This window comes from Canis lupus, chromosome 1 (genome assembly GCF_003254725.2).
Source record: "Canis lupus dingo isolate Sandy chromosome 1, ASM325472v2, whole genome shotgun sequence".
Taxonomy (NCBI): Eukaryota; Metazoa; Chordata; class Mammalia; order Carnivora; family Canidae; genus Canis; species Canis lupus.
This window is the reverse complement of record NC_064243.1, coordinates 100224664-100248002: the sequence shown is the minus strand read 5'-3', so window position 1 is coordinate 100248002 and position 23339 is coordinate 100224664. Positions and strand designations below refer to the sequence as shown.

Sequence of the window (23339 nt, the reverse complement as noted above, 5' to 3'; positions counted from 1 at the left end):
GGGCATGGGGCCGCCTTAAAACAGACAGACAAAAACAAAAACAAAAAAACTCCAAAACTCCCAGTTGTCCTCTGCTATCTCTTGTTCCATCCATCATCCCGTGGAAGGCTTGCCCATCTGACTGCCAGATCATTCTCTCTACCTTCACCTGTGTTCGCAATGCCCAGCAACTATACAAACTCACGCTGAACAACAGAACCACTCTTCAGCACAGTTTAGTAGGACCCAGTGACCTACTAATAGCACTGCCAATATTCTCTGCATTCCCTTCCTTTTTTTAAAAAAGATTTTCTTTACTTATTCATGAGAGACACAGAGACAGAGACAGAGGCAGAGGCATAGGCAGAGGGAGAAGCAGACTCCACGCAGGGAGCCTGATGTGGGACTCCATCCCGGGACTCCAGGATCACACCCTGGGCCGAAGACAGGCGCTAAACCACTGAGCCACCCAGGCGTCCCTGCATGCCCTTCCTAAATGGGACCCAATTCTCCCCCTGCTCCGCACAACAGCCATCACTTTGGGAAGCCTCCAATCTGCAACTTCCCCCCAGTTTCCCAAAATGTCCTGTCCAGCTGCCCACTCCACACCATCACTCACACTTCCCTAAGACATCTAAGATGCTTAACCATGTCAAGACAAGTTAGGACACCCCAAGGGATAATCAACATACTGCCAACTTCCATCAGGTTCACGGGAGCTTCAATCCCTTCCGCTGCTATTCATAACGGAAAACCTCACTAAACTGGAGTCGGGAGGTTGCACTTCGGGGAGCTCTCAGGCACTACCAATGTGATCAACTGCAGGCCCAACAGAAAGCGATGGGATTGACCTTATATGGGACCCGACTTCACTACCTCAGACCCCAAAAAGACAGGCTTTCCTGATCACCGCACCCAAGACCTCAGCCAATGAGAAGCCGCAACTCCCAACTTACTCCTGTGGACTTGTAGTTTACAACAGCCTCCCCAACTTCCCCCCTTTCCCCTTAAAATAGACTACCTCTCTCTTGTTCTCCACACTGGCCCGCTATTTTGACTCAGCTGCTTTATTGGAAACCGCAGTTCTCTGTCGCTCCCACATCAATCCATTTTTGCGGGGAACTGGCACTTTTTAAGGTTCGCGTAACGAAGGCCCTGGGGTTTGCCCTGACTCCTCCCTTCCTTTTCTCACCTGCAACACCCACAATCGGCCTCGGCCCTTCTCAAGACATAGACCAGTCAACCGGTTCACCCACGTCCACTGGCCACGGAGTCCATCAACAATCCACCGACTGCTGCGAGTCCCTCCTCCTCGCTTACCCCCGCGGGGCGTGCCCTTCTCTGCGGCCAGATAAAGCCTATGTACACGCGGGTCGCCCCCCTCTCAGCACCGCCAAGACAGACGGCCCCGTCAGGCAGCGAGGGCGCAGGCTCACTGGCCGCGCGGCACCTGCTTTGACAGAAAGAATGGACCCGTGCAGCTCCCCGCTGCTGACGAACCCCCACCCCGCAGTCAGCCCCTGCCCGCCCCTCCCCTGCTGCCCGCTCCAGCAATACAGCCCGCAGGCGCTCACCCGCGGGGACCCCGCACACCGGCGCCTCCCTGTCCGGAACGCCGGGGCGGGGCCGGGGCCGTAGGGCCAGGAGCAGGCGCCCCGCGCTCGGGCCTTAGGGGTCTGGGTGCAGGGAGCGCGGGGAGGGTCCGGGGGATGAGCGACTGTGTCGGGGCCCTGGGCGCGGCCGCAGCCATTGGACTCGAGAGGCGGTCCGGGGCCCGGCCCCCATTGGTTGCGACGAAGACAGCACGTGCCTTCGGGTGTTCAGGGTTAGTCACCCCGACTCTGAACCCAAACCTTACAGGATAAACGGACTCAACCAGAGGCAAAATACCTACGCGAGATGAGGCGGGAAGTCCCGCCCCCGAGGATTGCGCCCGCGTAGTAACGCCGCGTCCTGTGCCCTCATTGGCCCCTCGTCCGCCTTCGGTGCCCAGGCTCTTCCGGGTGGTGTAGTTCCGAGAGCTCAGGCACCCTCCGGTGGGGGCGGGGGGGTCCTCTTCCGGGTAGTACTGGTGCGGAGGTCACGTGGCATCCTGAGGGCTGCAGGAAAGTGCTTCTGCTACCCAGAGGGACTAGCATCACTTCTTGTTAAAGGCGAAGGGTCATAATTTCAGACTCCTGGAAGTTCGGTCAGCTTCCAAGACACTATTATTTTAGATGCTCTCAAATCCTTTTATTTAGGTAAATTACATGTCATTTCGTACAGCACTCCAGATATATTAAATGAAAGTACATAGCTGGAAAGATGTTGCTCATCAATGCTTGTATCCCGAAACGTTATAGTCAGTTTGGAATTGGTTAGGAAGAATACAGAAGTCCGTGTTAAACAACAAAAATTAAGTCTAAGACACTGTAAGGTCTATTGGCTTCAGTCAGTGATTTGTGACTTGGGCAGCATCTCTTCCAGCAGGCAAAAGGCAGCTTCAAACAGTACAGAAAGGTATAGGTTTTTAGAGATAAGACCTAAATGTCATAAACAGAACAAAGGATTATGTCAGGTGAGGTCACCTTATTGTGGGGACAAAAGAGTCTTATTAGGAGAATATATCATATTTCTTTGGGAATTGAGATGGCCCATCCATGTGGCAGATTGCCTTTTTGGTGATGACCAGAAATTCCTGACTGAGCTTGGAACTAAATTTCTGGGGAAGTTTGAAAGTGCATTGAGCTTTAGAATTACTCCCTGGTTTGTGACATGGCCTAACAGAAGTGACTCCATTTGAGGCCTGTGGTTTACTCTTTTACACCCCTTACAGTTCTCTGATATTGAAGAAGAGCAGGAATGTTAGGCCACCCTGAATGAAGTGGTCAGTGACAGAGTCAGCCTCTGGCTCCACACTAATACTCTCTTGCCTGTATAGTGGTTGTGTCCCTTCTATTAAGGAACACTTGTATCCATATATTTCTTACTCCATAATTTCAAATGTCCTTAATTTCTTTTAGGAATCTAATATCACCCCATACATAGTGGAACTTAACTGATGCTATTTTTCAAATCAAACACATATTGCCATTTTCAGTTGCAGTGAGTGTGCAAAGGGAGTATCTGAACCCTGAAACAAAGGGTTATCTGAATTCAGTGATCTCATATCCTTACTGGGAAGTGATTCTTCTTTCCTCAGGCACTGGCAATTGTGTTGCTTTAGGATTTTTTTTTTAATTTTTTTTAATTTTTATTTATTTATGATAGTTACAGAGAGAGAGAGAGGCAGAGACACAGGCAGAGGGAGAAGCAGGCTCCATGCACCGGGAGCCCGATGTGGGACTCGATCCCGCGTCTCCAGGATCGCGCCCTGGGCCAAAGGCAGGCGCCAAACCGCTGCGCCACCCAGGGATCCCTGCTTTAGGAATTAAAGTTATCACAGAAAAACAGCCATGAAATGCACATTTCAGAAAGTAGTTCATAAGGGTTATGGAGCTATTTAAAGATAGTGGCAGAAATAGCTATGAGGAAATCCACATTCTATCTCCCTACACATCAATAAGAGCTGAAAAAAAAAACAGTTATGACCTCAGAGAATTTTATATTTTTTAAATATTTCATTTATTTATTCATGAGAGACTCGGGGAAAGAGAGATGCAGAGACAGGCAGAGAGAGAAGCAAGCTCCATTCAGGGAGCCTGATGTGGGACTCGATCCCAGGCCTCCAGGATCACACCCCGACCTGAAGACAGAAGCTGTTCATGAGCCACACACACACACACACACACACACACACACACACACACACAGAGAGGCAGAGACGCAGGCAGAGGGAGAAGCAGGCTCCATGCAGGGAGCCTGACATAGGACTCAATCCCAGGTCTCTAGGATCAGGCTCTGGGCTGAAGGCAGTGCTAAACCATTGAGCCACCAGGGGTGCCCCCTTAGAGAGCTTTTAGAAGAAGCCTATGATGTCTGAGAAAAGTTAGAATCAAATGGAGCATGTGACTGTGGTGGACCAATGTGCTTGGTCACTATGGTAAGGCTTTTATCTCTAAAATGTGACTTTCTCATTGTTGAAAACATTGAGCAATGCTACTGTCATCTCTATGAGTAAATAACCAGTTATTTTACTAGAAAACTGAGTTTATTCAGGACTAATAGAGGAATTTCAAATGGGGATTAGCAACCACGACAAACCACAATCAAGACTGAAGAGTTAGAAGCTAAAGTCAGATTTTATTAGGGTTTAATAAGAAAGTGGGAGGTTTGCTATCAGTAAAAGTTCATCGAAGAAAAAGTTTCCAGTTGTGACAGTTTTTCATTGGCTGCATGTCCTGGTTAGTGTGTGGTTCCTGGGGCAAGTAGAGATCATCCTTTTTTTCAAAACAGGAGATTAAATTTATAGAGAAAGCATCCTCCCTCTTCAAAATAAAAATAATAATCATTTTCCCTGCTGATTATCTATTCCTCCCTGTGTGAATCCTCCATTTCATTTAATAGATTCTATTTATTTGAAAGAGAGAGAGAGAGAAAGAGAGAGAGAATGAGTGGGGGAGGGACAGAGAGGCTCTCAAGCAAACTCCCTGCTGAGGGTAGAGCCCAATGTGGGGCTAACTTTCATAATCCTGAGATCATGACTTGAGCCAAAATCAAAAGCTGAATGCTTCAAGGACTGAGCCACCCAGGCACTCTATTAGAACTCCATTTTATTTATATATTTATTTTTAAAGATTTTATTTATTCATCAGAGACACAGAGAGAGAGAGAGAGGCAGACACATAGGCAGAAGGAGAAGCAGGCTCCATGCAGGAAGGCTGATGCGGGACTCGATCCTGGGACCCCAGGATCATGCCCTGAGCCAAAGGCAGATGCTTACTGCTGAGCCACCCAGGCATCCCTAGAGCTCCATTTTATTTATTTTATTTTATTTTAATTTTTATTTATTTATGATAGTCTCACAGAGAGAGAGAGAGAGGCAGAGACACAGGCAGAGGGAGAAGCAGGCTCCATGCAGGGAGCCCGATGTGGGATTCGATCCCGGGTCTCCAGGATCGCGCCCTGGGCCAAAGGCAGGCGCCAAACCGCTGCGCCACCCAGGGATCCCCTAGAGCTCCATTTTAAATATGGTTTTCTTTACTAATTTTCACACCACTTTGGAGGGAGAGTTAAGGAAGCAATGTAAGATGCTTGGAATAAAAATGCAAGTAAAATTGAAATGTTGTTTATTCATTGTTCTAACAAATATGCATTGAGTACATATTGGTTTCTGAGAAACTGCTATTTAAATTTAAATTATTTAATATTTAAAATATTTAAATATTTAATATTTAAAATATTTAAATATTTAAAATATTTGATATTTAATATATTTAAATATTTAATATTTAAAATATTTAAAACAAAAAGAGTGAAAAGCTTCTAACCACTCTACCTGATGCAGAAAAACAATGTTTGCAGTTGGTATGCTTTTTCTTTTTGTAAAAAATATTTTATTTATTCATGAGAGACAGAGAGGCAGAGACATAGGCAGAGGGAGAAGCAGGTTCCTCAAGGGGAGCCCAATATGGGACTGATCCCGGAATCCCAGGACCACACCCTGAGTCAAAGGCCAACACTCAACCACTGAGCCACTCAGGTATCCCTAGAATTGCTTCTTCACATGGATGGGTTGCTCTGTGTGTGTGCCTCTGTGTTCAAATACCCTCCTCTGTTTCCAAAACCCAGTTCTGGCTACCTAGAACTCCCAGAAGTCAATACTAACGAGGCAGGTGTTGATTGGAACAGAACATGATCTTTATCAGGAGACTGGCCACCTAGGGAGAAGGTGGATTCTAGTAAAAATGCCAATTCTGAGGTTTCTGTCTTGCCTACAGATTGTTAATGTTAGGACAGTGAACCAGTAAAGGGACTACATTGGTCTGTGACATTTCTTGACTATATGCACACTTGGTGCTGCTAGCTATAGATGTTATCACAGTGCTGGTAGGTGGTACAAGGGGGTCTGGTTCCTTAGTGCCTAGGGGTTGTGCAAGAGGGTCTGTTTCGCTTTGTGGCATGCAGAAGTGCTCACTCTTTCTAGGAGAGAATGCATGATCTATAGATGATCAGAGAAATGTTAATCAATCATGTGGGCTAAGTGTTCTTGTTAAACCTTAGGATTACTAGGTTGGTTGAGGGCCCAAAGTGGCTTCACACATACTGTTTCTCTTAGTACCAAAAGAGGACCTTGGCTGCCCCCATTTGACCTCAAACTTTCTAGCTAGGTTCTTCTTTCCAGCTTGTCTCGACTCAGATGGAAGACCCTGATGGCAAAGCATCCTCTGATGGGAACCCAAACTACACCTTAAGCACTAAGGATTACCCTGAACATGCAAGACCCCACCCATGATTGACTCCAGGACAATGACCTATTTGACTTTTACTGCCTACCAGCAAGTCCCTACTCACCTTTGCCCCACATTTTCCTTCTACAAACCCGGAAGCGTTTTGAGCACTTTGGAGACAATTTTTGAGAGGTTATTCCACTGTCTTCCCTGCGTTGTCCTCGCTGAGGTCCTTTCTTCTTTAACCACCACACATTTCTCTGCCTTTGGATTTTGTAATTGGGGAGTGGCCAAATCTAGACTGTTTAGGAACCCCAGGTTAGGTGCTCTCACACCCCTGTGCTGGGACAGTACAACAAGGTCATAATTTCTTGATCATCTTGGGCCTGAGGCTTTTTTCCATTAAAATAATCATGGACAACATAATCCACTGAGTTTAGTCCAGATGTCTACACTCCATCACCGCCAAGAGGAGCCAGAGCAGTCATGATGATGCCTGTGGGAGGAATGGAGGACACATCTGTGGACTGTGCTGTGTCCCTGGGGAGCAAGAATGGCCAAAGCTGTGGGCAGGCACCACCTTAAGGATTGATGGGAATATCGGCTCCAGCAAAGTACGGGTACTCAACCCAGAGGGTCCTTCCAACAACTGCCAGGTGTCTCCTCTCTTCCTGTGCCACCCCTGCCGTCCTACCAGGCACCAGGCCCTTCTGCAGGCCCCTTCCTGGCTGATTTTGCGAGATGGCACCATGATCCTGCATGTCCAGGAGGGAAAAAAAGGACTCCACAGCTTCCCACATGCCTGAACTAGGGACCCTCTTCGTTCTGGTAGAGGCCCTACACCACCTGGACTCCCATCCTTCCGGTGGAGAGGGAGGCTGGCACTGACCGGATGTTTCGGGTGAAATACCACTCAGGGGAATCCCTGTCTTTTCTGATAGAGTCCCCGCTGCCCCAGGCTCCAAGTACTTCCAGGTCAAGGGGAGGCCGGATATGACTCCAGCGCCCGTCCCCTCCTGGTCCCATCCAACTTCCCCTGAGCTAGCTGTCTGGAAACAAAGCCCAGATCGGAGACACGGAATGACGATCCTTTGGGTGATCAGCAGTTAATTGTTACAGAAAGAGAAGGAATTAAATCACTTGGAGGCTGGCACTCCACGGTGAGACGTTCTTCCCATATACCGCGTAGGATGGGAGGAAGCAACTCTGCCGGGTGTGCGTGCCAACCTTGTCTTTACCAATGTGAGACCAGCCTGACTTACACTCACCCCTCAGGGTGTTCAGGGAGTCTCTCCCCTCCGGCCGGTCAGGATAAATGTCTCCTGCCTGTGAGACTCCTGCACACCTCCAGCCAGTTCTCAGCCCCCAAATCTGCTGTCTGCCTGGGCTTGTAAAATCTCCTGCAGATGCCAAAGTTTAGTTTTCCACCAAACACCCAAGTACAGCTTTTCAGTGCTTTCTCAGAGTATCCCGCAATCATAATGGGAGAATTTAACTTTGTAAAGAGGCAAACACTACATCAGGGATGGATTTTTATATTTCTGCATGCCTGCATTTATGAAAGTGCTAACATGATGGTAAGAATGCACGCTAAATTTAAACATATATAGTGTTTCTGCTAAAAAAAAACAATATTCAACTGAGTAAATTTGAAGATCAAATTATCTCTATTGAACAATTTATAAATTGAACAGCATCCCATCTTGCAAATATTAAGGGAGCTCCAATGGGGCAGAAAGGTTTTAAAGGCAGGACAAGGACGTCATAAAAACAAAAAAGGAGGGACGCCTGGGTGGCTCAGCGGTTGAGCGCCTGCCTTCAGCCCAGGGTGTGATCCTGGAGTCCAGGGATCAAGTCCCACATCAGGCTCCCTGCATGGAGCCTGCTTCTCTCTTTCTCTCTCTGCCTATGTCTCTGCCCCTCTCTGTGTGCTTCTCGTGAATGAATAAATAAAATATTTTAAAAAAAGGATTATTTGGGCAAAGTCATCCCCATTTGGGGGGACAATGGGGACTTATTAGGTGGATTACATCACTACTGTAACCAGGAAACTTTGGGCTGATTGAGGAAAAGTTAAAACTACAACATACAACTTAAAACTAAAACTACTAATCTACAATAGGTTAGCTATTAAGCCCAGGTTTGGTGATGTAGTGGTAGCAAAGCAACTGTATTCAGGGCTTGGGGTTTTCTTTTAAACATGCCTTTGTTGCTTCAGTGTCTTATTTGTAAATGAAAAGGAAAATTGCTGTAACTCACATACAAGAAAATAGGCAACTGATTTTTTTTGTTTTTTTTATTTATTTATTTTATTTTATTTATGATAGTCATACAGAGAGAGAGAGAGAGGCAGAGACATAGGCAAAGGGAGAAGCAGGCTCCATGCACCGGGAGCCTGACATGGGATTCGATCCTGGGTCTCCAGGATCGCGCCCTGGGCCAAAGGCAGGCGCCAAACCGCTGCGCCACCCAGGGATCCCAGGCAACTGATGTTAATGGAAAAGAAATACATAAGATTTATAATTGGCAAGTAAAACAAAAGATGCTCAAAATCATGAATCCTTCAGGAAATGCAATAAAAACTACACTAAGGGGACACCTGGGTGGTTAAGCAGTTGAAAGTCTGCCTTCAGCTCAGGGAATGATCCTGGGGTCCAGGATCAAGTCCTACATGGGGCTCCCTACAGGGAGCCTGCTTCTCCCTCTGCCTATGTCTCTGCCTCTCTCTCTCATGAATAAATAAATAAAAATCTTTAAAAAAATAAAACTACACTGAGATTATACTTCACACTTATTACATGAGCTGAAATTAAAGAATGGTCATATCAAGTGTTGGCAGGTATGTAGAAGATACGGACTTCCATCCACTGTTGATGTGAATGCAAAAGCAAACAATCGTTTTTGTTTGTTTGTTTGTTTGTTTTTTGTTTTGGCAAACAATCATTTTGATCACAGTATAGCAGTTTCTTCAAAAGTTAGTATTCATCTACCACGTGACTCAGATATTGAACATTACTGACAAAAATAAAAACAGCATGTCTGTATGAAAGTACTGACACAAATGTTTGTTGAGTGCTTTATTTTCAATAGGCAAATCTAGAAATAACCTAAAAGCCCATAAAAAGGATGAATAAAGTAACAGCAGCATACCCAAACATAAGAATGTTAGAAAAGTGAGCTACTCATAATATCATTGATGAAAGTCAAAGTAATTATAAAACACAAAGGAAATCAGGAAAAAAAAAAGAGTAAACAGTTTGATTCCAAACACATAAATAAAAAATGTGATGGCTTCCATTGCAAAACAAAGTACAATGGTTACCAAGAGGTGGGTAGCGTAAGGAGAGATTGTAATAGGGCAGGAGGTAAATATAACATGACATATATAGTCATTATCAAGGTTATGATGGTTTTCAGAGATTCATATGCTTGTCAAAACTTATCAAATTGTACATTTTTAAACACGCAGTTTATTAGCATCTGTAAATTAAACCTTTATAGTTTTAAAAATTGGCTCAAAAATATGTTTGGCAACCCTATACTGACAGTCCCACCTGTTCCCATGTCCTCTAGGCGTCAGTCTTACCTCGGTGTCTGCAAATACCGGGAGCAGTGAAGGACATTTCCACCAGAGCCAACAGGAACAGTGCCTGGGTCTTAAGAGCCACATCAAAAAACTACAGATTCCTCCACCCCTTTTATTTTTATTTATTTATTTTTAAAGATTTTATTTATTCATGAGACACACAGAGACTGAGAGGCAAAGGGGGAAACAGGCTCCATGCAGGGAGCCCGATGTGGGGACTCGATCCTGGGTCTCCAGGATCATACCCTGAACCACTGAGTCACCCAGGCGCCCCCTCCACCCCCTTTAATATCTTGTTTTCCTCTCTGTGCAGTAATGGCTTTGAAGTGGTAAACAATGAGGGGGGTAAAGGAATCAATAGCTTTCAATTATTTTATCTGACAATGACTTCAGCTACATAAGAAAGGCACACCTGTACCTCCTAAGATTTGTGCACACACTAATCCTGCAGAGTCACTGTCACAGAAACTTGTCCAGATGCACTTTTAGAAGAGGCACACTGCATCCAGTTGGCTGCAGTCTCCTCCATTTCCTATTAAGCCAGTGTTTCTGTACCAGTTACAGTTTCCCCCTGCCCCCTGTGGTCTTAGAACCAGTGACCCTAGCCTAGTGAACTGTGGACATCAGAGCACAGAGCTGTTTGTAGACATGGGAAGATACCACTTCAATGGTGCTGACATCCCCTGTGAGATCTCTTTTGAGTACGGGGAAAAATTCATGCTGCTTGCAGAAGCATCTGAGGGTCTCACACCTGCCCCCTCCTTGGGGTCATCACTGAGGATCCTAAAATCACATGGTATCCAGGCCTCAAATGAAAACCAGAAAGCCCTGCATAGGAGGCTGTGGGGCAGCAATGCAAATTTAGTCAAAACTGGCAGGCTGCTTACTGAAACACCTGGCTGGCTCAGTCAGTAGAGCCTGTGATTCTTTTTTTTTTTTTTTTTAATATTTTATTTATTTATTCATGAGAGATCCAGAGAGAAAGAGGCAGAGACACAAGGCAGAGGGAGAAGCAGGCTCCATGCAGGGAGCCCAACGTGGGACTCGATCCCAGGACTTCAGGATCATGCCCTGGGCCAAAGGCAAGCACTAAACCGCTGAACCACCCAGGCTGCCTGAGCCTGTGATTCATGAAGTTTTGAGTTTGAGTCCCAAGTTGGACACAAAGTTTACTTAAAAAAACAAAAAACAAAGCAAAACAAACAAACAAACAAAAAAACCTGGCAAGCTGTTTTCTGCCTTCCTCCTCTCCCTCGACAGGCACAGATAATTGGAGATTCCTAAAAAGTTGAGCCTTTGATGACTGATGAGCCCACGTCTCTTTATAAATTAGCCTGTACAGTAAGTAGAACATTCAAAATCAAAAAGGACTTAAACAGTAAGGCCTTGATTACCATGTCGGCCAAATCAACGTGCAGCAGATAGTTCTCCGGTCTGTGACCTGGAAAAACTCATCACAAGTATCACATAAGACCAAGATATCCCTGAAAAACGTAGTCATTCTCTGTAAACTGCCAGCCAAACTCATGATATTCTCTGGATCATCACTGATTTAGGTCCATGCCTTGAAGGTATTCAAGGAAGAAGGAAAGCTGACCCCTAAGACCTTAGGTTACTGCTAATCTGCTGTAATTCATAAGAACAGAGGTCAGCCTGAGTACAAGGAGTACACTGGGGTGAGGACAGATGCGCACTGTGTGGACCTACCAGCTGGCAGAGGTGAAATAGTCACTGAACTGTCAGTTACATAAATTTAGAGGGATCTCTGGACAAGTTAGAAAATGCAACTTAGCCACATATACTTCCAACATAACTGAAATTGTAAGGAATATCCAACTGTAAAAGATTCAAATCAGGCAAATGCCTCCTCAGAGTTTCACCAGTGTCATTACACTGAATAAGGAAATTGCATATTCATTATACAATTATGCCTTTCTCTAGTGTGAACTTTCCAATGTTGAGAGAGGTTAGATTTTCCTCTAAACGATTTCCCACATTCACTGCACTCATAAGGCCGTTCTCCAGTGTGAACCCTGTGATGGTAACAGAGAGCAGTACGAGTGATAAAGGACTTCCCACATTCACTGCACTCATGTGGCCTTTCTCCAGTGTGAACTTTTTGATGATAATGGAAACTGGAACTATAGGTAAAGGATTTACCACATTCACTGCATTCGTAAGGCCTTTCTCTCTTATGAAGTCTCTGGTGTACTGAGAGGGAAGATGTTTGGATAAAGGACTTCCCACATTCACTGCACTCATGAGGCCTTTCTCCAGTATGAACTCTGTGATGATAATGGAGGGCAGTGCTACTGATAAAAGATTTTCCACACTCATTGCACTCATAAGGCCTTTCTCCTGTGTGAATTCTCTGATGATAATAGAAGCTGGAACTAAAAGTAAAAGATTTCCCACATTTGTCGCATTGGTAAGGGCTTCCACCATTATGAATTCTCTGATGTATTGAGAGGGAATGTTTTTGCCTAAAGGATTTCCCACATTCACTGCACTGATAAGGCCTTTCTCCTGTGTGACCTCTCTGATGATACCTGAGGGAAGACCCAGAAGTAAAAGATTTCCCACATTCACTACACTCATAAGGCCTTTCTCCTCTGTGAGATCTCTGATGATAAGTGAGGGCAGAGCTAGAGGTAAAAGATTTTCCACATTCATTGCACTCAAAAGGTTTTTCTCCAGAATGAACTCTGTTATGATACTGGAGTTCATACCTACAAATAAAAGATTTCCCACATTCATTACACTCATAAAATCTTTCACTTGAATGAACTTTGAGGTGCATATTGAGGCTATTTCTTCGGGTAAAGGACTTGCCACATTCACTGCACTCATGAGGCCTCTCTCCAGTGTGAACTCTGCGATGATATCGAAGAGCACTATGAGTGCTGAAAGATTTCCCACAGTCACTGCACTCATGAGGCCTTTCTCCAGTGTGAATTCTCTGATGATAATGGAGGGCAGTGCTACTGATAAAAGATTTTCCACACTCACTGCACTCATAAGGCCTTTCTCCTGTGTGAATTCTCTGATGATAATGGAAACTGGAACTACAAGAAAAAGATTTCCCACATTTGTTGCATTTATAAGGGCTTCCTCTACTATGAATTTTCTGGTGTATTGAGAGGGAATATTTTTGTCTAAAGGATTTCCCACATTCACTGCACTCATAAGGCCTTTCTCCCGTGTGACCTCTCTGATGGTACCTGAGGGAAGACCCAGAAGTAAAAGATTTCCCACATTCATTGCACTCATAAGGTCTTTCTCCTCTGTGAGATCTCTGATGATAACTGAGGGCAGAGCTAGAGGTAAAAGATTTTCCACATTCACTACACTCATAAGGTTTTTCTCCAGAATGACTTCTATGATGATACTGGAGTTCATACCTACAAATAAAAGATTTCCCACATTCATTACACTTATAAGGCCTTTCACCTGAGTGAACCTTTAGGTGCACATTGAGGCTATGTCTTCGGGTAAAGGACTTGCCACACTCACTGCACTCATAAGGCCTCTCTCCAGTGTGAACTCTCTGGTGATAATGGAGAGCAGTATGAGTGCTAAAAGACTTCCCACAGTCACTGCACATAAAGCACTGTCTTCCAAGGTGAACACCCTGGTCCTGAATATGTGAATGTTGGGGACCAAAGGCATTCTTGCATTCTCCCCAAGGATAATGACTTTTTCTGCTTTGTAAAGTTGCTCTGCACTGGATGATTGTGTTTGGCTTCTCCCTACTCTCAGTGGCCTCTTGCTGCAGATGCCCCGAGCCAGACAGAAAATCTTTCTGAACTTCCCCACAGGTAAAGGACTTTCCAGAATTGTGGAGTCCCCAGCTCTTCACAACAGAGACCCTGTCTACACGGTTTCTGAATGGTTTTTCAGCCACGTGCTGCTCCTGCTGCTGTTTAAACCGTATACTAAAATAAAATCGTTTCCCACATGCCCCACACCTTAACAGTTTTTGGCTGTTTTCTTTTCCTTGCTCCTCAGCCAAGTGGAAAATGTCTCTCAAGACAAGACTACACATCTCACAGGGGTGGGTCATCCGGGAAGTCAGAGCTATCCTGGGCGTCCTGGTCTGTGACACACCTCCAGAAGCACTCTGTTCAATGGGTGCCTCCACAGCCTCTGCTCCACAGCAGCAACCTGAACACAAAGAAATGCTGGTGAAATATGTGTTGACTATAGTGATGGGTAAGCCAATCACATACATGCCAGTCTTACCTGAGCATAAACGTATGGCATGGTTTTCTAGACACTGGAGATGGAATTCAGTTGAAGGAGTGACTGCTGTGTGTTACTGGGCCCTTAAGATCAAAGTATCATGGAGAGCTCACTAGAAGAATACAAAACTAAGGTATGACACCAGGAAGAGAGCCAGGGTCTACAACTTGTTCTCTGCCCACAGCTTCGTGTAGGCCCATTTTTGCTGCAGATATTTGGCTGAGTAGAAGGCTTTGGAAAATCCAATCACAAGAAATTTGCTACTGTTCAAGGTCAGTTCAGGGATTTGTTAACATCTCATGGCAAACTGGGCAAGTGTGAATGTTGGACTACACAGAAAGAGCAGTGAGAGAAAGGGGTGAGATGGAGGCCTGAGGAGCACCGATTACCCCTGCGCTGGAAGTCAAGGCATCACCAAAGAAACAGAACCCAGAAGTCCACAAACTGCCAACAGAGAAGAAAGAAAGCCAGAAATGGGGTGTGGCCATTGCCAACTACAGCAAACTCTGGTTGAACAAACAAAGGTACCCAGTATGATATGAACAGAGGCCTAATATCACCGGCTTTCCCAGCTGTGATTCGCCAGAAACAGGCCCTCTATGAGCCCACCTGGTCATGTCTGCAGCATACTCTGATACATGAAGGACTCCTCCCTGGAAGCCCTAGCTGAGGAACTACATGGTACCAGGAAGATAGAAATACTGTAGGACGGGGCCCCTGGGTGACTCAGTCAGTTGGGCATCTGATCTTTGATTGCAGCTCAGGTCTTGATCTCAGGGTCGTGAGTTTAAGCCCTGTGTTTGGCTCCATGCTGAGTGTGGAGCCTACTGAAAAGAAAAAAGAAAACAGAAAAGAAAAATACTGTAGGAGGGATCCCTGGGTGGCTCAGTGGTTTGGCGCCTGCCTTTGGCCCAAGGCCTGATCCTGGAGTCCTGGGATCGAGTCCCATATCGGCCTCCTGGCATGAAGCCTGCTTCTCCCTCTGCCTGTGTCTCTGCCTCTCTGTCTCTCTCCAATAAATAAAAAAAATAAAATCTTTTAAAAAATTAAAATTAATGCAATCCTTATCAAAATACCACCAGCATGTGTCACACAGCGAGAACAAACAATCCTAAAAATTTGTATGGAACCACAAAATTCCCTGAATAGCCAAAGCAATTCCGAAAAGAAAAAACAAAACTGGAGGGGTGCGTGGGTGGCTCAGAGGATGAGTGAGCGTTTGCCTTCAGCTCAGGGCATGATCCTGGATCCCAGGTCTGGGATTGAGCCCCACATTGGGGTGCCTGCAGGAAGTTGGCTTCTCCCTCTGCCTGTGTCTCTGCTTTTTCTCTGTGTCTCTCATAAATAAATAAATAAAATCTTAAAAAAAAAAAAAAAGAAAAAAGAAAAAACTGGAAGCATCACAATTCCGGATTTCAAGTTTTATTACAAAGCTGTAGTGATTAACATAGTATGGTACTGGCACAAAAACAGATAGATAGATCAATGGAACAGAAAAGAGAGCCCAGAAAGGGACCCTCAACTCTATAGTCAACTAATCTTCCACAAAAAAGGAAATATTATTCAAAGGGAAAAAAAGACAGTTTCTTCAACAAATGGTGCTGGGAAAACTGGATAGCAACATGGAAAAGAATGAAACTGGACCATTATTTTATACCATACATGAAAAAAAAATTAAAAAACAGATGAAAGATCTAAATGTGAAACAAGAAACCATCAAAATCCTAGAGAACATAGACAGAAACCTCTTTGACCTCAGCCATAGCAACTTATCAGACACGTTGCCAGAAATGAGGGAAGCAAAAGCAAAAATGAACTATTGAGACTTCATCCAGATAAAAGGTTCTGCATAGCAAAGGAAACAATCAACAAAACTAAAAGGCAGGCTACAGAATGGATGAAGATATTTGCAAACAACATATACGATAAAGGCTTACTATCCAAAATCTATAAAGAACTTAACAAACTCAACATCACAAAACAAATAATCCAGTTAAGAAATGGGCAGAAGACACGAATAGACATTTTTCCAAAGAAGACATCCAGATAGATGGCTAACAGATGTATGAAAAGATGCTTAACACTATTCCTATCAGGGAACTACAAATCAAAACCATGATGAGATATCATCTCACACCTGTGAGAATGGTTAAAATTAACAACACAGGAAACAAGCGTTGGTGAGGATGTGGAAAAAGGGGAACACTTTTGGACTGTTAATGAGAAATGCAAACTGGTACAGCCACTCTGGAGAACATTATGGAGGTTGCTCAAAAAGTTAACAGAACTACCCTACAAACCAACAATTATATTTATCCAAAGGATACAAAAACACAGATAAGAAGGCGTATATACACCCCGATGTGTACAGCAGCATTATCGACAAGAAGAGAACCATATGTCCACTGACTAATGAATGGATAAAGAAGATGTGGTATATTTATACAATGGAGTATTACTCAGCCTTCAAAAAGAATGAAATCTTGCCATTTGTAATGACATGGATGAAACTAGAGGTTATTAGGCTAAGTGAAATAAGTCAATCAAAGAAAGACAATATCATATGATCTCACTCATATCTGCAATTTAAGAAAACAAATGAACAAATGAGAAGGGGGAGTAGAAAAAGGAGAAAGAAAAAAAAAAAAAGGGACGCCTGGGTGGTTGAGTGGTTGAGCGTCTGCCTTTGGCTCACAGCGTGATCCTGGGATCCAGGATTGAGTCCTGCATTGGGCTCCCTTTGGGGAGCCTGCTACTCCCCTCTACCTGTGTCTCTGCCCACCCCCCTCTGTGTCTCTCATGAATAAATAAATCTTAAAAAAAAAAAAAAAAGAAAAGAAAAAGAAAAAGGATACAGAACAAACTAAGAGTTGATGGAGGGAAGTGGGTGGGGATGGGCCAGATAAGTGATGAATATTAAAGAGGGCACTTGTGATGAGCACTGGGAATTGCATGTAAGTGACAAATCATGGAATTCTACTCCAAAAACTATTACTATACTACATGTTAACTAAGTTTAAATTAAAAAAAAAAAAAAAAAAAAAAGCAAAAAACTACCACATGGTCCACCATTGTCATTTCTAGATATGTATGCCAAAGAAAATCAGTATCTCCACACACATACCCACTGCAGTATTATTCACAATAACCAATATGTGGAAATATCATTAACTGTGCCTGTGTGTTTAAAGTGACAAAGAACATTTAGTATACACACATACACAGGAATATTCAGTCATAAAAAAGAAAGCAAAATTTCCACTTGCCACAACATGGATGAACCTGAAAAATACTATGCTAAGTCAAATAAACCACACAGTAAAAGACAAGTATTGCACAGTATTACATATAAGGATACTCTTGAAAAAACAAACATACCCAAACTCACAAAAAAGAAAACAGGATGCCAGAAGCTAGGACTGGTGGAAATGGGGAGATGGTGGTCAGGGATACACGCTTTCAATTAAAACATGAGTAAGTTCTAAGGACCGAATGTACAGCAGTTTGAATACAGTTCTTTTCTTTGTCTGTTTAAGATTTTATTTATTTATTCATGAGAGAGAGAGAGAGAGAGAAAGAGGCACAGAGACACAGGCAGAGGAAGAAGCAGGCCCCCTGCGGAGAGCCCAACTGTGGGACTCATCCCAGGTATCCAGGATCACGCCCTAGGCTGAAGGCGGCGCTAAACTGCTGAGCCACCAGGGCTGCCTTGAATACAGTTGTTAATACTGTATTGTACACCTGAAATTTGGTAAGTGAGTAGATATTAAGCTTTCTCAACAATACTAAAAAAGGTAAATTTTTTTTAAGATTTATTTATTTATTCATGAGAGACACACACACACACACAGAGACAGAGACACAGGCATGGGAGAAGCAGGCTCCATGCAGAGAGCCTGATGTGGGACTTGATCCCAGGTCTCCAGAATCACGCCTTTGGCTGAAGGCAGCACTAAACCACTGAACCACCCGGGCTGCCAAAAAAAGTTATATCAAGTGATCAGTGTGTTGATTGCCTTAATTTAGGTAATAGTTTCATATTCTATAATAAATCATCATATAATACACCTCATTTATTTTTAAAGATTTTATTTATTTATTCATAAGAGACACAGAGAGAGGCAGAGACACAGGCAGAGGGAGAAGCAGGCTCCCCACAGGGAGCCCAGTGCGGGACATGATCCCTGAACGGAGATCACACCCGGCAGACGCCCAACTGCTGAGCCACCCAGGCATCCCAAATCATCATATAATATACTTTCAATAATATAATTTTATTTGTCAATCATTTCTCAAAAGTTGAAGGAAGGCGACCAGATGGAAGAAGAGATGTAAACACTACAGAAAGAACCATAGAGGACGCTCTTGAGAAGTAGCCCATGGTCCACTTAAGAAGTAAACATGCCAATGCCCGCAGTTTCAGGCACAGGCAGGCACAAGGAAATGTCACCTAAAACAAGGCATCAAAAGCCGGGCCACAGAAATGGCACGGATCTGAACACATGTACCCAGCTGGGCTGAGGACAAGCCAGGTGCAATCCATCAGCCTCACTGCAGGACTACTGACCTCCAATGTCACCCTCAGGGTTCAGTACACAGGGTACGGGGACTGCAGGGCAGAGGAAAGGGCACACCAACAACTCAGAGCTAGCCACAAAAGCAACTACCCAGAAAGCTGGGGAAGCAAGCAGTGCCCACAGGCCACACATGAGAAGGACAAACCATCCCCTGGAAAAGAGAGGAGGGGGATGTGGAATACAGAGTCTACTACTCCAGGTGAATGAGGACGGTGAAGGCCTTACCCAGTGAGGATATAAGTGTAAAGTTCTCCAGCATCACATGGTGGTACAGCCGTCTCTGAGCCTCATCCAGAAGTCTCCACTCCTTCCAGGAGAAGTACACGGCAATGTCCTCAAAGGTCACGCCACCCTGTCAGGAGAGCGACAGATGGAACCATGAAAATTCTCTCTCTCTCTGAAAACCCACAACCCAACCCCCACCCCCCCACAGCACCTCAGTCTCCCCTGCCACCTCAGCTCCCCACTGTAAGATAAATGCCAGGTCCTGGTGCCGCTAATGCTGCACTCCTCTCGCCTTCCCGTCAATCACTGTTCAGTCCTCAGTAGTAACAGACACGGGACACGTAGGTGCAATCTAAGCTCTGGGCGTGGCCTGCAAGGTCCCATCCTCCTGTCACGATATTCCCAATGCAGGCTCTCCAAGATTATGCCCTGAGACAGCCAGGTATGGGCCCTGCTTTACCAGAGAGTCCTCAATATCAGGACCCTGAGGTCCTTGGCTCACACTTCCTATCCATGTGCACATGATTCTGTAGACTGTACCTCTCTCCTGTCTTCAGACCCCACAGATGAACGCCCACGCCTTCCTGCCCCCACACCACACGATTCTCCCACCACTCACTCTTGTACTCGTCACAGGTCATCCAAAGGATGTTTGATGGCTCCACTACCACCCCAGGACTCTCATGGATCCCAACTGAGGGAAAGCCTCAGATGCTGCTGAGAAGCCCTCCTCAACCTGCCTGTAATCCTCCCTTCAATGACAGGCACTCACAAGCACATGTCAACTTAGGATACTCACAGACCCTCTTCTACTTCTGTGCTGCCCATGCTGTCCCTCAACCATCAGAACCCAGCACTGTCCACTGAACCGTTGTGAAGACCCCAGCACTAAAGGTCTCCCTGCCAGGCACAGTGAAGCAGCAATGATCACATCTGCCCAGACCTTATCCAGCAGCAAGACTTTGAAAGACCCCAAATATGGTAAAAGCTGATCCCAAAATTCTGGTGAAGCCCTACAAAACTGGTAAGATAGTAGCCCCTGTTTCCCAAACACTCGTAGGTTCAGCATTTGACTCTTGATCTCAGAGTCCAGAGGTCAAGTCTCATTTTGGGCTCCACAAGGGCATGGGGCCGCCTTAAAACAGACAGACAAAAACAAAAACAAAAAAACTCCAAAACTCCCAGTTGTCCTCTGCTATCTCTTGTTCCATCCATCATCCCGTGGAAGGCTTGCCCATCTGACTGCCAGATCATTCTCTCTACCTTCACCTGTGTTCGCAATGCCCAGCAACTATACAAACTCACGCTGAACAACAGAACCACTCTTCAGCACAGTTTAGTAGGACCCGGTGACCTACTAATAGCACTGCCAATATTCTCTGCATTCCCTTCCTTTTTTTAAAAAAAGATTTTCTTTACTTATTCATGAGAGACACAGAGACAGAGACAGAGGCAGAGGCATAGGCAGAGGGAGAAGCAGACTCCACGCAGGGAGCCTGATGTGGGACTCCATCCCGGGACTCCAGGATCACACCCTGGGCCGAAGACAGGCGCTAAACCACTGAGCCACCCAGGCGTCCCTGCATGCCCTTCCTAAATGGGACCCAATTCTCCCCCTGCTCCGCACAACAGCCATCACTTTGGGAAGCCTCCAATCTGCAACTTTCCCCCCAGTTTCCCAAAATGTCCTGTCCAGCTGCCCACTCCACACCATCACTCACACTTCCCTAAGACATCTAAGATGCTTAACCATGTCAAGACAAGTTAGGACACCCCAAGGGATAATCAACATACTGCCAACTTCCATCAGGTTCACGGGAGCTTCAATCCCTTCCGCTGCTATTCATAACGGAAAACCTCACTAAACTGGAGTCGGGAGGTTGCACTTCGGGGAGCTCTCAGGCACTACCAATGTGATCAACTGCAGGCCCAACAGAAAGCGATGGGATTGACCTTATATGGGACCCGACTTCACTACCTCAGACCCCAAAAAGACAGGCTTTCCTGATCACCGCACCCAAGACCTCAGCCAATGAGAAGCCGCAACTCCCAACTTACTCCAGTGGACTTGTAGTTTACAACAGCCTCCCCAACTTCCCCCCTTTCCCCTTAAAATAGACTACCTCTCTCTTGTTCTCCACACTGGCCCGCTATTTTGACTCAGCTGCTTTATTGGAAACCGCAGTTCTCTTTCGCTCCCACATCAATCCATTTTTGCGGGGAACTGGCACTTTTTAAGGTTCGCGTAACGAAGGCCCTGGGGTTTGCCCTGACTCCTCCCTTCCTTTTCTCACCTGCAACACCCACAATCGGCCTCGGCCCTTCTCAAGACATAGACCAGTCAACCGGTTCACCCACGTCCACGGTGGCCACGGAGTCCATCAACAATCCACCGACTGCTGCGAGTCCCTCCTCCTCGCTTACCCCCGCGGGGCGTGCCCTTCTCTGCGGCCAGATAAAGCCTATGTACACGCGGGTCGCCCCCCTCTCAGCACCGCCAAGACAGACGGCCCCGTCAGGCAGCGAGGGCGCAGGCTCACTGGCCGCGCGGCACCTGCTTTGACAGAAAGAATGGACCCGTGCAGCTCCCCGCTGCTGACGAACCCCCACCCCGCAGTCAGCCCCTGCCCGCCCCTCCCCTGCTGCCCGCTCCAGCAATACAGCCCGCAGGCGCTCACCCGCGGGGACCCCGCACACCGGCGCCTCCCTGTCCGGAACGCCGGGGCGGGGCCGGGACCGCAAGGCCAGGAGCAGGCGCCCCGCGCTCGGGCCTTAGGGGTCTGGGTGCGGGGAGCGCGGGGAGGGTCCGGGCGATGAGCGTTTACCTGCGCCGGGGTCCTGGGCGCGGCCGCAGCCATTGGACTCGGAGGCGGAGTGGGCCCGGCCCTCCGTGTGCCTGGCGAGGACAGTGGGTCCCTTTGCGTCTTCACGATTAGTCACCCCGACTCTGAGCCCGACCCCTGGGGGATAAACATACCCAACCAGAGGAAAAATATTTACAGGGAGATGAGGCCGGAAGCCCCGCCCCCTAGGATGGCGCCCGCCTAGAAACCCGGCATTGTGTTCCCTCATTGGCTCCTCGCTGCACCGTGCCCAGGCTCTTCCCGGTAGTGTGGTTTCCAGAGCTCAGGCAGCCTCCCGTAGGGGGTCCTACACCCAGGAGTACTGGAGCAGAGGTCACGTGGCATCCTGGGGCCTTTGGAAAGTGCTGCTCCTACCCAGAGGCACTGTCATCACTTCCTGTTAAGGGCGGAGAAAGGGGCGGCCTGGGTGGCTCAGCGGTTTAGTCCCTCTTTCTAGTCCAGGGCCTGATCCTGGAGAACCGGAGTCCCAGGTCAGCCTCCCTGCAGGGAGCCTACTTCTTCCTCTGCCTGTGTCTCTGCGCCCCCCCCCCCCCGCCCGCGTGTTTCTCATTAATAAGTAAATAAAAACTTTAAAGATAAATAAAGGCGGAGAAAGGTCATAATTTTAGACTCCAGGAAGTTCAGTCAGCTTCCAACACACTATTATTTTAGGTGCTCTCAAATCCTTTTACTTTGGTAAATTACATGTCATTTCGTACAGCACTCCAGATATATAATGAATGTACATAGTTGAAAGATGTTGCTCATCAATGCTTGTATCCCGAAATGTTAGTCAGTTTTGGAATTGGTTAGGACGAATACAAAATTACCTGTTTTTTTTTTTTTTTTAAGATTTTATTTATTTATTCATGAGAAACACAGAGAGGAGAGAGAGAGAGGCAGACACACCAGGCAGAGGGAGAAGCTGGCTTCATGCAGGGAGCCCGACGTGGGACTCGATCCCGGGTCTCCAGGATCAGGCCCTGGGCTGAAGGCGGCACTAAGCCGCCAAGCCACCCGGGCTGCCCTGTTTTTGTTTTTTTAAAATATTTTATTTATTCATGCGAGACAGAGAGAGAGGCAGAGACCTAGGAGAGGGAGAAGCAGGCCCCACACATAAACCGGATATAGGACTGGATCCTGGGCTCCGGGATCATGCCCTGAGCCAAAGGCTGATGCTCAACTGCCTAGCCACCCAGGCGTTCCACAAAAGCCCCTGTTTAAAATTAAGTCTAAGACATTGTTAAGGTCTTTAGGCTTTAGTCAGTGATTTGTGACTTGGGCAGCATCTCATCTAGCAAGTAGAGGGCAGCTCCAAAGCGCTACAGAAAGGGAAAGGTTTTTAAAGATAGGACCTAAATGTCATAAACAGAACAAAGGATGATGTCAGGTAAGATCACCTTATTGTGGGGACAAAAGAGTCTTATTAGGAGAGTCCCTCATATTTCTTTGGGGAATTGAGATGGCCCATCTATGTGGCAGAGTACCTTTTTGGTACTGACCAGAAAATCCCTTACTGAGCTTGGAACTAAATTTCTGAGGGAGTTTGAAAATGCATTGAGCTTTGGAATTACTCCCT

General features: G+C 46.1%; 2 protein-coding genes across 7 annotated transcripts in view; both read right to left on the bottom strand.

Annotated features, from left to right (window-relative positions):
• LOC112643320 (zinc finger protein 850-like) overlaps positions 1 to 21875 on the bottom strand; it is a 76334-nt gene extending 54459 nt beyond the window's left edge. For 2 of the 6 annotated variants that reach the window (XM_049094999.1, XM_049095177.1), the window contains exon 1: positions 18918 to 19044. The gene's annotated coding sequence lies outside the window, so the exon portion shown is untranslated. The other 4 variants (XM_049095083.1, XM_049095035.1, XM_049095122.1 and 1 more) reach the window with 4 other exon arrangements.
• On the bottom strand, positions 9350 to 21883 carry LOC112643324 (zinc finger protein 256-like). The gene is given in 4 exon segments (XM_025421236.3): positions 9350 to 11886; positions 11888 to 14037; positions 18918 to 19044; positions 21743 to 21883. Coding segments are annotated over 4 exon segments (2406 nt in total). The 5' UTR covers positions 21776 to 21883; the 3' UTR covers positions 9350 to 11790.
• Between the last annotated feature and the right edge of the window lie 1456 nt (positions 21884 to 23339).